Source organism: Thunnus albacares, chromosome 24 (assembly GCF_914725855.1).
Source record: "Thunnus albacares chromosome 24, fThuAlb1.1, whole genome shotgun sequence".
Lineage (NCBI taxonomy): Eukaryota > Metazoa > Chordata > Actinopteri > Scombriformes > Scombridae > Thunnus > Thunnus albacares.
Genome location: NC_058129.1, coordinates 1,639,719 through 1,656,926, shown reverse-complemented (window position 1 = coordinate 1,656,926; position 17,208 = coordinate 1,639,719). Strand labels below are relative to the sequence as shown.

Genomic DNA, 17,208 nt, shown 5'->3' with positions numbered 1-17,208 from the left:
AGCAATAGGTTTTGTCATGGAGTCATGGTTTTGGGACTATTTTTTGTTCTTTTGGTTTCCTGCATTACACTTCTGTTGTCCATTCCTTTTAGTCATTTGGTTTTGCTTGTTCATGTTATTTAAGTTGTATCTTCAAAAGACTGCCTTGTATTATTGGTTAAATTATAGTGTTGTGTACTTGGGTTCATATTCATGTTTATTCTTTTACGGTTTTATGTATCCGGGGTTGTATTAAGAGTATTGTGTTTTCTGGGTTTTGGTTTTCTGTTGCTCCGTGTGAGGGTGTTCCTACACTCTCCAGCCCATTTTTCCCTCCACACTTGCCCTGCATCAAGTTCGTTAGCCCTGCCCTGCTCTCAGTGTTTTTACCCAGCCTGCTGTTACCTTCACACCTGCCCTGTATCAGTCTCGTCAGCCCTGCCGTTTCCAGTGCCAATCAATGCCCAGCCTACCCTTGTGCCTAGTCACCTGTGCCCCATTCCCTTATTAGTTCTGTCTGTATTTAAGTCTTGGTTTGCAGTTCAATTTTGTTGGATCCTCCTTTCTGCCCTGCCCTGCCCTGCCCTGCCCTGCCCTGCCCTGCTCTGCTCTGCTCTATTCTATTCTATTCTATTCTGTTCTGTTCTGTTCTGTTCTGTTCTTGATGCTTGGAGAGAGAAAGAGTCAAGGATGATGGCAAGAAATTCCCGGGATGTGCTGGGACCTTCTGTTTTCTCTGAGGAGAGTGGAAGTCCAAGTTCATGGAATGCAGAAGTCAGAGTATTAAGACCATATGCTTGGGGTGAAGATGGTGATGTGATGGTGAGAAAGTCATCAAGGAGATGGATGACATGCAAGAGTTTGTAGTTGTTTGTCACGATCCAGCAGAGTGCTTCAGATAAAGAGTTGAACATTTTTGGGCTACTCTTGCACCTGAAATTCAGACACACTGCAAAGTAGTATGTGCCCTTCCAGAGGATGTCGAAAAGATGTCAGTAGTAAGGGTGGATAGGAAGGACTTTGAAGGAGCTGGTAATATCTGCCTTGGACAACCAGGCTCCTTGGCCTGCGAGATGGATCACAGAGATGGTGTGATCGATCGTTGCATACTGCATGGAGAAGTCTGGGCTGGGAATTAGGCTATTGATGCTTGGGACAGTGGAGCCGTGGGGGATGAGAGATCTATGATGAGTGTCTTTTTTTCCCTGAATTTTACCTAGTAGCTAAGGCAATTGCATTGATTCCTCATGAGGGAAAAGATGGGCTGGAAAATGGGCCCATCATGAATGTTTCTTCAACTTCGTTATGCAGGAGTTTGTCAACTGTGTCACGGTCAGAAATGGCTAACTGCAAATTGTGGCATGTATAGGAAGAATCAGGCATAACCTGCAAACCTGGATGGAAGCCTTGTGTAAAACCTTGGATGAGGAAGTTAAAGAACTGGCGGTCCGGTGGTTCTTTAGGGCAGTAGCAAGAGCATGGATTTTAATTGGTGTATTTTAAATACTTACATAAGCTGTGCTTAGTAGGATTATGAGGACAAGTTTGCATGGGCTCTGCCAAGAAGGAGCAAGTATGGAGGAATTGACAGCTTGGAGCATTGCATACAAGCTGGTCTTCCTCTCTTATCCACGCCTTTGGGAAGAGGGCCGAGGGTGACTGGCTAGGTGTTGGCTTGTTTTGGAGTGATGGACGGTCGAGGGGCTATGAGGGGCTACGGGGGGCAGGGCTTTGTCTGTTCGGAGCTGGGTCGTGAGCCATAGAAATGGTGAAGGTGCATGCTGTGGCGGGATGGGACAGTGCACCACACAATTCGCAGTTCAGGGAAGAGCAAGCTGCAAAAATATGGCAGTACAGCTCAGGATCTAGTGTTCCCCAGTATGCTCCCTGGTTGTATTGCTGCAGGCATCCGGTGGCTTGGGATGCAAAAAGGATGTGGTATGTGCAGAAACCATTGCCACTGAACCATAAGGCCATATCTGGGATCAGTGAGTAGTCATCCAAGGGTGGGGTGGGGGTAGGGGGTGTAAAGGTGGGGTTAGAGAAGGGGAAATCGGAAATGCATTGAGAAGGAGCTCCTGATCCATGTTTAACTTAAGTAAATTGTTAGCAATGTGAGTCTGTCACAGGTCATGTGAAAATTGAGACATGGGAAAGAAATAGTTAAGGTATGCGTAAATACTCCTCGTCTGGAATTAGGGTAGGTAAAAGGCGTGGTCTTTGTTCCCGAACTTAGTTATAAAACTTCATTAATCAGTAATTCTGCCTTGGTCTCTGCATTTGGGTCCACCTGTTCTGCTACCCATGACAGTTTTATCATTCAAAAATATGACCAAATTTACAAGCAAAGCAGTTAATACAGTTTTGTCCTTTTTTGACATTTGCTCATCCTGTTGCAGATATCCTGCTCTGGAGTTTTGACTGGTCAAAACTAAAGTGAGGACAACTTGAATTTGATTTATTAATACAGTACTACCTTAGAAGATATTTGCAGAGATGTAACTGTTATCCTGATCTTTGTCTTTATGTGGAGAAGTTTGCAATCAAGCAGGAGATCGTCTGGGTTTAGGGGATTTAAGAACCGTGTTGATGGGATATTCTGAGCCTTAGTAATGTCAGAAAATGTATTGTTAGTGCCAAACGAACATTTTCATCGATTTGATCACTCGGGCACAAAGGATGAAATTAGCCTTTTGGTTTTTTAAAACATAATTACAAAGAAATGAGTGTTAAGTAGTCATAGCAGGATAGCATGAGTCTGCTGTGTGTATTTTGGTAGTGTGAATACTCTTTTCTATACATTGACCTCATGGGATGTGCCTTTAAAGTTGTGATTTATGTTTCAGCCAGGCCAAAAAAAGCCAACAACTTCACGCATCTCCAGAGGATCCTCCATGTTTGTGCTGCAGCCACTTTGACAGGACTACATCTGTGTCTGCCGTGAAGAGGCAGGGAGAGATGAGAGACCTCTGTAATCCAGCAGTATTAGAACAACCTGCAGGGGAGGAAGACCATGATTAAATTTGTTAGTCTGAGACAGACCCTTTACATTTTGTGAGTAACCCAATTTTGGCTGTGTCTGCTGGGGCCAGTGAAAACACTGCTCCCTGTGCTGCTGCCATCCGGCCAGCCACCATAAATCATCTGTGCTGTTTCATCTGGCGACAGAGCGGCAGGGCAAAATATCATCCGGTGCTGACCTCTATGTCCTACATGCTATGGTTTCCATCAGAGGGAGACACACTCCCTCCTGTTTCCCAGACAGACTAACACTGTGCTATATACAGACCTGGGCTGTATGTATCAGTGTGTGTGATCATCTTTATGGTTTACCAACATGACATTTCATGAAAACAGTACATTTCTTGAACATTGTACAGGCTATAAAGGTCAACATCAAGTTAAACAAGAACATAATATTCACAACATTAAGTTATAGCCCTGTACAGTCAGTTTTACCAGTATTTTCATTGTCATTACACTTTTCATGCATTTGTTGCTTGATGATTTCATACATGAATGACAGCAGACTAGTTTGTGTGTCTGAGCCATCTGAGGAGAAATTCTGAAATTACTCTTTCATTATTTTTTTGCCAGAGGGATGCTATTTGTGTCAAAATTCTCCATTGATCTCAAGATCATAATAGTGTCAAAGTCTATGGAAAACTATCCTTTACAAAGATTGCTGTTTCTCCATCAGTAAATCCACTTTGAACTCATAGAAAAAAGACTCTTCTTATAACTTCAGATCTTGCTTCATAATCATCAATTGTGACTTTCACCGGAAAAAATAACAAAAAAAAAGTGACATAATAACTTAATATACTAAAGCTCAGAATGTTCCGTCAACATGGTTATCATAGCCCTGGAACCCAGATAACCTCATCTCTATCTATTCATATATGGATACTTGTGCTGTATTATACACAAAGACAAAACAAAAAATACCGTAAAAAGTCTCCTAAAGCATGTGTAGTTCAACTCACATGCAAAATGATAGCATTTCTGAATAGCCTAACTGTCCTGAAAAAAACAACATAAGGCATGTTTGGATGACACACATAGTGACTCTGCTATAAGCCAATACATGAAGGAAATTAAATAGGAGCAAATCACCCCAGGGTTCAAAAGGTTAATGTTTTATAACCTACAAATAGCATACAAATGCCATCATAGCTTATAGCTCATAGCCTATAGGCCAGCTGTTGTATTTGAATAAGCATTAATTTTTTATTGTACAATAAAGTGTTTCAGAAAAAAGTGCATTGCAAATGTATGTGAAACTGTTTCACATGTTTCAGTAAATGTCTTTGATTAGGAATGTCAGTTTTGGTTAATTTTGCTTTCAATACATCGACACCCATTAACCAGTAACAAACTTGTTAATTTTTAAGAGAAGTTGTGATGTAGTTTTCATTTGTGAGAGCTGCCCTGCTGTCGATGGTCAGCGTTAGCTTGTCTGCCCTGGTTAGCTTGACTTTAAGCTCATCCTTCTTCACCTCAAAGTGTTTTCGATGTGTTTAGTTACAGAAGCTCTCGATAGCATAACGTACTCGGGCTTGAGGTACTGAACTAGCTCATTCAATTCCTCACCTTCTACCACACTGATTGACAGCATATCGGTCTCAATCATTCGGCATACCAACTGGGTGATGGCCTAATAAAGTAACACCTACGTTGTTATTACAGATAGACCTAAAGATTAGCATGCTAAGGTAACAGTCTGTCGGCTGTGTGACTTTATATCCACACTGTGAAGTCTTTCAGAGCACACAAACACCGTAAACACACCTGTTAAACCGCAGACAGAGCAACTACACCTTATTTTTATACAGGCTATGGGCTGAACACAGCACAACACGGCTATGCTAACTATGGTAGCCTTGCTAACTAACTGCTAGCCACCATGGAGGTTGCTAAAATGGATCCATCATGTCTATTTGTATCTGTGGGTTGGTACTTCTGTCAGAGTTGAAGCCTCCGCGTGAGACGCTTTGGTCATTAATGTGTGTTTTTAGAACTTATTTTGGGGCTGGGCTCACTCTCAGTCCTGCAAGGTACCGAAATTTGGCACTGAGTGATCTAACGTGAATAACATGATGTAACGAGTTAAGTAATTAAATGCAATTCCCTGGACATCTCTTTTGGAGAGGAGCTTGATAAGACTGGCCAGTTCTTTCTCAGATTCCTCTGGCAGGTTCCTCCCAGATGCATAGCCAGAGCCAGCAACCTTGCCACTAATGCGCCTTTGCAAAGTGGTCTTTGGAATGTTCCAAGCCCTTCCTAAAATGTGAACATTTGGTGTCTACCTTCTCTCAGCTATCTCCTGGTACTCATTAATGGCACCCCTCATTCTGTCATTTCTCCACTGGTTGTAAAGACATCTTCCTTCCTTTCCCTGTCTTTCTTTCCTTTCTTTCTCTTTTCCCTTCTCTGCCTGTCCTCCTGCCACAGAATTGGCACCAGATGATTATCAGCAGGGGGGCACAGGGTTGTCATGGGTGGGCACCCCTTTTTACATGGTCATATATTGATATATTGGATTTTTTTTTTTTTGGTAGTTTAACGTAAATGAGCCAGATGAAAAGCTATCTATGCATAAAATAAGAAACACAATAAACAAAGCAGTGGAAACCGCTTATGGTGATCACATCTGTCCAGGTCAAATTGATCACTATAATAATGATTATTATAACTTTTTTTTTTTTTTTTCATTATTTCTCATCCAGAATTCCAACTAATTGACATTTGTAGATGTATTACATGAATATAAAGTAACGAAACTGGCAGCTTCTCTATTTACTGAATTTTACTGACTGTTTCAAAATACAATAGTTGTTTAAACACTGGTTGTTGTTTCACTGCTGCATCTCATTGGCTTGTTTTTGGCAGTTTGTCATGAGTTTTGAGGAGACTACATATTTCATTGAGAGGAAATGACTTATTTTTCCTGTCATGATTTCAATGTGTACAGCACCAGCCTCAGGTCACCAGCCTGAAGCAGATGGGTTACTGCGAGGCAATAATGGTGCTGCAGCCGCTACATATCATACGTGTATCATATCATGGGAGTAAATTAATTAAAAAAAATAGAATTACCATAGTTTTAAATTTTTTTCCATATGTTGTCATGTATGAAAAGACCCAAAATGAATCTGGGCAACATTACATGTAAGGGATAATGTACAGCGAAATAAACCATGACAAGGTGAAGCAGGTCTTCAATCAATAATGCTTAATTAGGGCTTCATTTTGCAATAATGCCCCAGTCACCGCACATTATCCTGCTTATTACATGGCTATTTATTAAAGAAATCAATAATTTGGCACAAAATATTGGTTAAAAAAATAATTTTAATGATCTTAATGCTACTAAAAAGTAGTCTGGAAGATTCTACAGTTGGAACTGCTTCCACAGCAACATAAACGCTGTAGCCTTCTTAAGATGAACCTATTTAGCATTATACTCATTGATGGTGAAGTGAGACGAGGTCAATGGGACTTCTTTGGGAATATTGATGTTGAGGTTTCTGTCCTCATTCATGTCTATGTTTCCTTCTTGCTGGGGCTTTGCAGTTGACACACCTGGAAACACAATTGTTACTAATGTTACAACTGGTAACACTATCACTATTATCACTACTGTGAAAGGCGCTCACCACATCTGCTGCTGTTGCCTGGATTAGAGGACGGGATCTTACTTCACTTTTCACTTTCTATAATGGTTATAGTATACTTTCTAATAATGTTGTTTTTTGCCACAGGGTGTTGTGAATGAGCTGCAGTTAGTAATTTCACTGGACTTCTTTGTGTGGATTGATATGATTGGACGTGGTCCTCCAGAGTCTATGATCAGAACTACATCCATAGCAACGGTCTGTTATTCATAACAGTGGTCTGCTATTCTGAAGGAGACCATAGAATGGCATAATTAACAAATCAGAATTGAGTATTCAACAAAGCCATGTAATAATTAGTTGTATTAGTCAATGTGCATGAGCTGCATCTGAATGTTATTCATAAGAATCATGGTTTCCCTCTCAGACTGTTATATTATTGATATGTTCATGTATTAAGCAGTATAGTTAAACAATTCATTACATTTTATGACCTTAGTTCATTTTGTGAATGTAAAACATGAGTCAGGAAAGTAAGTGTCAGGTGGGTGTAGTGGAGTAATTATTCTTTTGCTTCCATGTTCTTCAGCAGATTCCTGTTAAAATAGTTACAGCTTCCATGGAGTTAGCAATTACCCTAAGAGCCTCTGTGTTTCATGTGGTGAAGAATATTCAGGCCACAAATTATTCTAATCAATTATAAAACTCCTAAGGACCCTCTGTAGGCTTCACTTAAATCTTACTCAGATTGTTGACAAGCTGTTAAATATTTTGCTAAAATCAAGCTCAAGGATTGGCTCCTAACTCAAAGAATTTCTCAATACTCTGTTCCTGTCAACAACCAGAAAATCTTACAATTTACTGGAGCTTTTTCTGGTTGTTGACACATCCTCATCTGCTCTGCTTCTTCTTCGGCTACTGTCACATTGATCAGGACTTTTACCAATTTCCCTTAGCTCAAAAACTCATTTAACTGTTTGGCACCATATTTTAACCAACACATTCATAGAAACACAGATATTGCTAAAATTCCTTTGACTGAACCAAAAATACCTAATAATAATAATAATAGTAATAGTAATAGTAATAATAATAATAATAATAATTATTATTATTATTATTATTATTATTATTATTATTATTATTATTATTATTATTATTATTACAGAGTAATTCTGAACTGGTTCCCACATGTCTGCCATCAGAAAGGGGTTGTGAATTTGGATGAGATCTACTGTACAACAGCTTAGCACACAAGATGGCAGTACATCTGCTCAGCAGTCACATAGACACATCCACTGGTGTAATCACACTGCATCCCTCCTTCAAACAAAAGGAGACTTTTACACTCATCCCTTCTTTCTGCTCTCCCAGTTCACATCAGTGAATGTAAACATTTGGATGGCATCGGTTGGCTGTTGTGACGAGACAATGAGAAAGTGAAGAGAAACGAGGACATTAGAGCAGGCCAGCTGCTTCCCCCAGATGCCCCCAGCTTACAGCATTAGTCCATCCGGGATCACCAGGGTGCTGCTGGCCAGTCCATTACACACAAATGAAGCCCATACAATGGTCTGGATCAAAGTCTCAATTTTAGTGCAGCAAATTGCAAACAACATATTTCTCCAATTGAAGTCAGCACAAATGAACGGATGAAACAGGCCAGAAGCCAGCATGTACCTTCTGCAACATTATGCCTTGAATTTTATTTCTTTCCTACAGCTGTCCCCATGACAAATAGTCATCATCATCTCCCAGTAACCATGACTGAAACTATCATGGTGGTAAATTACAACCCTGTCTCCTAAAAAATATTGCATAATACTGATTAGCTTACACATATACAATCAAGAGAAAATGTAATTGCTGTATGTATTATGTTCACTTGCAACATTTCTTTCCACTTAGGATGTCTGACATCCTCAAGGGTTCAGTATGCTTCAGAAGTACTACTTGGTGGGAATTGTCATCCCCTTACATCATAAGGCAAATGTGTTTTATAACAGTTCTATGTGGCTACACTTAAAGGTGGGGTAACGTACATATTTTTACACTTTTCTCTGTCTTAATAATTATGCATACACACACATGTATGTACACATTTACATACAAAATATAACAAAAAAACAAACTTGCATCCTTTGTGCAATGTTGAGGCACATCATGCCAAGGAACTGAGAAAAAAAGGCTAAACACTAATCAGTTCCCATGCAGAGGAAGTAAATGTCCCATTTACTGAGATTATCTGTTCATGAATGTTCGGTTTTACGAACAGGGACAGAAATAAAGCACGGACCTGCCTGCTGTGTTCAGTTCATACACTACTAGTCTGTTTCTCTGAATGCAACACAGCCCAGTTTCAGTTTAAGCTAGCTAACAGCTTCATGTTAGCATCAAGCTAGCTATGAAGCAAGAACAAAACCGCAAATTAGATTTTGTATTCAAAATAAAAATGATAATATATAAACAAAAATACATATTCAGAACATAATTTAATGTCTATATATTGTTTTTTTACTTGATTATATAGTGTTTATGAAATGTAATATGTATGTATTTTATATGTATTAAATGCCAAAGCTATTATTTTAATGGTACAACAGCAGGTGTTTGTTGTATTCCTCGAAACTTGACTCTGGTATTAATAAAAGTATGTAGAATGACTGAATAGCGTTTTAGTGTTCACAGCAGAGAGTTGTGTCACCTTGTTATATTCTATTTACAGTTTGTCAAATCATATCAATCAGATTTTGTATTCTATGTGCATATACATATATACCCATGGCAACCCTGAAACTACAGAGCCCCCCCACATAACAAATCCTAATTTAACCCCTGGATGCAACGTATTGTACAAATGGAAATAATAGAAACAGTCTCTTCTTGAAGGCATTCACAGTGTCACACTTGGTTGTACGCATGAAAAGTGATAGAAAATGGTTAGATGTGATGTAAAATGGGCTAATACAAGACTATTTTAAGAAAAATGACAGCACCCGCTGTTTCAGTAAATGCCAGATAACAACATGTTCATGTTTATGTTCAAATGACTAAACCCTCTCACAGGGGTAGGAATTATGACGCTTGCCCTGTGGCAGCAAAGAGCAACGTTTGATGATGTTGTTATTTTTTAATCCAAATGGCAATGTTTCCCGAGCCAAGTCATCAGTCTTTCTCTCAACCTACCAAGTCATTTTTGTGCCTAAATCTAACCAAAACTTAACTATAGAGGTGACAGATCATAAAATATTTTTGTTTTTGAAACAACCATGTGTAACGTATCCTGAAGGCACTGGCAAATTTTGGTGAGCTACCCATGGGGGCATCAAATCAGGAAATTGCTCTGGAGGGCAATTACAAACAATATAAATTTTGATTTAATTTGCACTTTTTTGCTAAAACATGCAATACTGCTGGTATGGTCCTTTGAGGGCTTCTGGATTCATATCTAATCTTGAGGCCCTGTTTTGTTGTGGGGCCCTGTTCAAAAATCTAGTTTCAACCATCAACCAGGGGCAGGAGAGTATAAGAGTACTTGTGCAAAATATAATGAAGCTGAAGTGATGCAATGCAGACAGGTGTCACATCACTGTGTACTTCAAGGCTATATGATATATACACAATTATATACACAATGCAAAGACAGTTGGAGGAATTTGGGGGATCAATGGGAGCCCGTAGCTAATTTTCACCATGTCAATCAATCAGTCAGTGTTACTGTATCAATCCAGCCCTAGAGACATGATAAGGTATTTCAAAATCTCTGGATATGACAAATAACCTGGTGTCACAAGGCTTCATGGCAGAATAAATTCTAATGGCTGTATCCCAGAGACCTATACAAGGAGCCACACACACACACACACACACACACATTTGTGATTCATTAATACCATGCAGCCGGTTTTAGAAATTGTGTGGAGGCGCATTTTGTGGCAGGGGATTTAGAAATTCAGCTGGTGTGAATCCCATGATCCTTTGCTGCTGTCACCTCTGAGTCGCTCATTTACATGGACAACAAGTGATGTAGAAAACTCCCCAGGTCAGGTACCTCATGCCTCAACTGATGAGGAAACTATTGAGGAGTCTGAATGTGAGATGAGGACAATATTTTCCAAAGTAAAACATGTTGAGGGGGATTTCTGGAGGCTATTACCTCTACCTCAGTTACTCACCACTTAACTGCATATATATTGACTCAGAAAGTTTCATATTTATCTATTAAGGCTCCAGCTACCCGGGGGTGGATTCAATCAACTAGCTTTGCTGCTGAGGTATTTACCTGCATTTTAATTCATATTTGAGGAACACAACAGAGGTTCTCGCTGCAGCTGGTCATAGCAGGGTTTTCTGCGTCGTTCGTAGCACCTAGAAACAGCTCAACCCTCTTTCCCGTACCCTAAACGACACACACACACATACATACACAACCTTCATCTCTGCCCACTCCCATTTGGTGCACTACCTTGTCACCGTGGCGATCGATATGCCTGGGTAATGGCTGCCTGGAGAGCGGTGCGCTTGAATGACAGTTCTGGGACCGTGGTTGAGTGATGGAGTGCTGTTGTCAGCTTAATTAACTTCCAGTCGAGTCTCCAGTATTCACATTCAGCACCCCCCAAACTCCCCCCCCCCCCCAACAGTCATTCTCCCTACAATACCCCTTCCCTCCACCCACCACCTCCACCCCATTACCCTAAGCATAAACAACATGCCAATTAAAAGGCTGCCTGCACATTAGCGCTGCTTTGTTTGCGCACAAGTCTGAAAATAAATATTCATCTCTGAATGTATGAGGCTTGTTTGCTGGATCATATATTATGGATCAAACAATCTTGCTAATGAAAGAAAGTTTTCCCCTCATAAAAAATCATTTTACACATCAGCCTTTACTTATAGAGGGGGTTGCAAATGTCACAGGAGATTGTATGGAGACATCCACTGCGCCTCAGTAACTGCAGATTACTATTAAAGATTTCAATTTTCCCCCTGTCACTTCAGTTTTAAGTCAAAAGCTAATTTGCTTGGCTTGTTGCAAAGGGGATCAATAGATTGAATAGTGAGAAGGGAGGTAAGGTGTAGTGGTGGTGGGGATGGTTTCAAGACAGTTTTACTGAATACAGGATGCTTATAGGCTGGATGTGAGTGTCAGGGGAGGCTTTGTAACCACAGCAGCAGCACTCTTTGCTATTCAGCTCAGAAGCACGTCTTGTTTTCCCTTACGGAGCACAACAGCAATTCACAAAGGCCGAAACAGTCAGAGAATTTAGCTTAGCTGGCAGGGCTCAAACTGTTTGCAGATGCAGTTCAATGTTTAAAAAGTTTCAAGTGCTAGATTGCTGGTATTGATTGAGTCGAACTCAATAAGCACCATACAGCTGCATCACTGCAGCCAGAAGAGTCAATCTACCTTGTTTGAAAATGGGGGGTTTCAGTGTATCATAGAAAAGCTGCATTCACCCTGAGCAAGGTTCAACACACAACTGATGTTTGTTATTTATACCGAATACTGTTAATTCTCAAATGAAAGACAGTATTTAAATGATGGTCTCAAATATTAGCCAGGGGAATGACTGGCATCAGCAAATAATGACCATTAACTAGGGCCAAAATTACCATCACTACGCACTAATAGCTCAAATGGAAAATGCATTTCCATAGCTCTAATTCCATCAGTTCAACAGTCATGTAATACTCAGCAATCTTCTGAAAACACTTTTTCATATACTAATTGAAATTGCTTCTACTGTTTTTGTTTTATTTTTATAGCTGTTACTGTCAATGAGATTAACTCTTCCTGTAGATGTTTCACATTAAAATACTGAAAGGAAAGGGAGAGTTTATATGCAGTTTCCTAAACAGTATCTTTCCAACGATGACAAAGTAGAAGCAGTTGGAATTAGAACAGAGTGGTGAGTATGACAGCTGTAGTTGTGCTGATTCTAGCTACAGTCATGAAATTGGCTTTTTTTCATTGTATTGCAGAAAATCTGTTAAACATTTAACCTAGAAGATCCCACATGACTCATGTTTGTTAGTTATTCTGTTTACTGTAAATTCTCATATAAATGCCAGTATTGAAATAATAGCATGACCGGCACAAACAAACTAAGTGCCTGAATTTGTGCATATTTTGAGCATATTAAATTTATTTCACTTTTCTGCATTGCAGGCTCCCTTCTTTTGTTTTTGTAATCAAGGACCCATTTGTGAGGCCTTTTTAAAATTAAATTAAGTCATGTATTTATTATTTTTTTTGTGGATGCACAATAAACACCTGTCAGGAAAGTGAAAGTATGCCCATTTAGCTATGATAGGGCTTTTAATGTGATACATACGCAGAGGTAGTGTTGGAAATGGAAAATTAGAAGTAATTAGTAAATGAAAACAGTAGCGAAGCAGCAGAGAGCTAGTATGAAATCAGGGAGATATCTTGCTAAAATATGATACAACACAGTTTTTGTGCAAGAACTACAACAAAGCTAACCTTTTATACGCCAGAAATATGTAGGCCTATTTTTTTCTTTTCTTGCAGCTCAGGTAAATAAAGACAATCATATGAGAATTTACAGTATAATCAAACTGACTCGCATAGACATCAAATCACATTTGCACATGCAATACACTCAGCCATCCAATCAAATTCAATTAAGCCTCCCGTGTTTCTTTTTTTCTCTTTTTTTTTTTTAGAAAATACTGTGATATTTTATTAAAAATGTTGCAGAAAAAGTTTATACAGGTGTCCAGCCAGAAATATCTCTATAATCACTTAAGGCAAAACTGCAAACAAATATAAGACAAACTAAGGATTTTAAAACTCTACATTAAAACCCTTGTTATCTCGACCAGTTTAGGGACCAAATGGCAAGAATATATCTTTTTATAGAATTTACAAATGTAGCTTAAAATCTTCTGGATGTACTTCCATTTTTCTTGTAATAGGATGCAAAACGGAAAGAGTTAATGATTACTTTTGTTGTAATTTTATAATAATTAATATCATTAATATTTACACTCATTCACTTGCTTTTGTAACCCAAAATATCACAAGTCTGGCACAATACTTTACATATTGCTAGCATATGACAATTTGAAATATCTAACATATATTTCTTTACAAACATATCCAACTAATATTGATACAAAAATTTACTGCCTTTTTTATTTCTAAATAATACATTGCTGGTCACATTGTAAGCTCAGGCAGTGCTGAGATTGCAAGACAGAAAAAAGCCCACAAAGAAAACTATTGGAAGCATAACAGGATGATAGCAGGTGATGAGATCCAGTCAGTTCTCATTCTCAGACAGAAGACGTGTCTGAAAATGGAGAGTAAAGCTCTTCCTGGACATGCAATGTCTAAAGAGTGGACACAAAGCAACGCACAAGACAGTAGTGTATATAATGGCCTGCAGACGCACAGTGTGCATCTCTCCGAGGATGAGATTGTGTTCGCATTTTGGTCGTTTAGTGAAAAATAATGAAACACAGGTCGTAATTGGAAAAAGAATGAATAATGTTTCGGATATATTTACACGCACCTCAATAGAAAGCACAAGCTAGAAAAACCAAAAAGATCTCAGCCAAAATAAAAAACAATAATAGAAGGAGCTCTTTTAATATCTTTTTTTTTTTTTTTTTTTTTTAAATTTCCACGCACAACTATATACCTTTTTTTTCCTTTTTTTTAAACAAAGTTTTCATAAATACATTTCAGGCTGGGGTGTAGAATTCTGTGCCCAAGTCAGGTGTCTGATGCATGGATGATGAAAAGATGATGTTCCAGACGCTCAATTGTTGCTTTTCAACAACTGTTGCAACTGTCTTCCTATTGTGTATTTATGGCACAAAAGCCTCAGCAAAGGCTTCTTTGTCACACTGAAACAGTTCATTTTGTATTGTAAGAATATTAACAGTCATCCCCTGGTTGCCTTTTCTTTTGGTAAAACTCCTCGAAAACCTTCCATGAAGCTTAGCTCCAGATAGAGTTATTACTATAGTAACATTCACTTTTATATTTTCACGAGTTCATAATCACCTTATACTGTATATACTTTTCAAGAAGGCATGGTAGCAAAATAACATCTGCTGAGACTTTGGAGTCTGTGCTTCACACAGTCAGTCACTCATATTTGCCTTTGCAAAGTGGCCTGGCTGATCCAGAGGGAATCCGTCTCCGTCCCGTCCCAGCGGAGCTATACCCGTGTGGTGGAGTGGCCGTGGGGCAAGTTGGTACTGTTCTGGCTGCCACCAAAAGTGTTGAAGTTGTGCAGAGGCTGCATGCCAGCCAGCGAGTTGGGGATCATGGTGATGGTGCTGGGCGTCATCAGGGGTATGTCGTCAGGCGACCGACGCAAGGTGAGGGTGTAGTCGGGTGGGCAGGTGAGGCGCAGTGTGTCGTGGGCCTGCAGCGACTCACACTCATGGTGGTGCTCATGCTCCAGCTGCTGCTGCTTCATCTGCAGTGACATCAGCTCCTCGCTCTGCAGGTGGGCCACGTCGTTGGTGGTGGATGGCGTGTTGGTTGGGGCGGAGTTGCGCTGTGGGGTGGGGACGCGCCGGTTGGACTCGTGTCGCCGCTTGTCTTTTTTATAGTAGAGCGCAGCAAAGGCCAAGATATTCAAGAAGAGGAGGGAGGCTCCCACGGCAATGGTGACACTCAGCTCGGTGGAGTAGTCCCGCTTGGTCTCGATCACCACAGTTGACTCATCGGTGAGGTCGCCACTCTTGCGTTGGTCGGTGGTCTGCTTGGTGTTAGCAGGTGGGACACCTGGGTGGCGGGTAGTGGAGGGCCAGTTGTTTTTGCCTGGGAATCGCTTGGTGTAGGGGTACGGGGTGGTGTCCTGTGGAGGTATTTTGGTGGTGGTTGATACATATTGAAAAAACTCATTTATGTTGTGGAGATGTGGAACCAGTTCCAGCCAGAAGGCGACCTTGGTGGCGCGGTAGTGGTCTCGAACTCGAGGTTTGAGGCCGATGTGTAGGTAGAGCTGGTCCTTAGGGTTGTACTTGGTCCAGGCTACCTCTTCAAACCGGTTTGGCTTTGTGTGGATGAACTTTGTATCCTGTGGAACTGGTTGGTTTGGGTCCCTGAAGGAGAAAAAAATATACAAGAGAAGATGAAATTGACAATAAATGGACAATAAATACATTATACCACACTGAAATTCGTTATGCGACATTAAACATGCTTGAATGAACAAAAGATATCAGGAGGCATGCTAAATATTACATGCACCTTCATCAACATTTAAAACATAATGACCACATTTAAAAAGTAGATTTTTATGTGACTCTTTAAATTGGCTTTTGCTTCAAATCATTTTAAAGCAGCATGATAATACAATTCAACAATGTAACTGTCCATTAGATTCACTTAGCACTAATTTGTGACATTTCCAGATGAGTCATTACTCTATTTTTCTGCTCCCTCTGTTCAAAGCTAATGCGTTTGGAGGTGACTCAGAATTTGAATGCATGAGCAGACAAAATGTTCTGAGTCTTTCATACACCAATGACACGTTTCCAGGTCTGTTGTCACATTTTCTTAATATTCAGTCTAAGTCTGTGTATTATTTTTTGCAGTTTGGAATAGAGCTGCCTCTCTAGCGACTTTGTGGGAGAGATTTCATTAACTTTGGAGAGGTAAGGGGGAGTGAAGGCTAGACAACAACCTTGGAGCCGACACACTGGAGTGTTTGTGTGTGTTGGTGGGTGTTTGAGTGGTGGTGGGTGGGTGTATATCTGAATACTGAATAGGAAGGACTCATCTTGAGTCACGCATTGCATCTTGGGGGCCACTAAGGAACACTGATGAACTCCTGCCTCTGTATGAGAGATAGTCAGTGAGGGTGTGTTTGTGTATTTGTGTGCCTGAAAAGGTTCTGTGTGGTTATGGGTATGTGCATTGTCATGTGGGTTCAATCCATTACAAACACAGGAATAGGGATGTGTGCTTACAACTTTTGTTGACATTTAGCTCTAGTTCCTATGGAGATTTTCTGTACGCTGTATTCGACAAAAGTTTCATGTATTGTAAAGTGTTTGTGTGAGAAGGTTGTATTCACTAATGTTGCTTTATGTAGCTAATCTACAGCCTGTAATGTCCAGGGCTGCCAATATTGAAATGCAATTTTAATTTCTGTGCACATGATGTACAATAAGCCATCAGAGAGGACAGAGTCATGACATGGCTTTTACAGTATGTATATATAGTATAGTATACATGTTTGAGGCTTTGGGAGATACTGATGTCTGTGAGTAATATTACAGTAGATGACACAATCACTCATTTCTGTTAGACAAAAATGTTAAAACAAAATGATAGTTCAGTTTGATTATGAGGCCACTGCATCTCAAAGCAAATGTTTAGGCACAAACACATACAAACACACACATACATACACACAACTAATTCTAACCTTAAAGGACAGGTTCACAATTTTTCAAGCTTGTTTTAAAACAACAGTCAGAAGCCCAAATGAACAGTGAAACATGTTTATCTGGCTGTAATCATTCCTCCTCCACAGTCCTCCTTCTGTGCGAAAATGTATTTAAAAGTTTATCTGAACCTAAAATGAAGCTTCATCTGTCCAAATGAGTCAAATTAAGT

The 17,208-nt window shown here is 39.8% G+C and overlaps 1 protein-coding gene and 1 long non-coding RNA gene across 2 annotated transcripts in view; one reads left to right on the top strand and one right to left on the bottom strand.

Annotated features, from left to right (window-relative positions):
• The first annotated feature begins 573 nt into the window (after positions 1-573).
• LOC122976587 lies at positions 574-4,256 on the top strand. Its single transcript, XR_006400977.1, has 3 exons — positions 574-801; positions 2,379-2,415; positions 2,826-4,256. It is a non-coding gene; the product is annotated as an uncharacterized LOC122976587 (long non-coding RNA).
• Positions 4,257-13,539: 9,283 nt separating this feature from the next.
• The window catches only part of nlgn4xa (neuroligin 4 X-linked a), a 110,071-nt gene continuing 106,402 nt past the window's right edge, over positions 13,540-17,208 (bottom strand). The window contains exon 6 of the mRNA XM_044345371.1: positions 13,540-15,686. Within this exon, the coding sequence (XP_044201306.1) occupies positions 14,792-15,686 (895 nt within the window). The 3' untranslated portion in view covers positions 13,540-14,791. The remainder of the gene's footprint in view (positions 15,687-17,208) is intronic.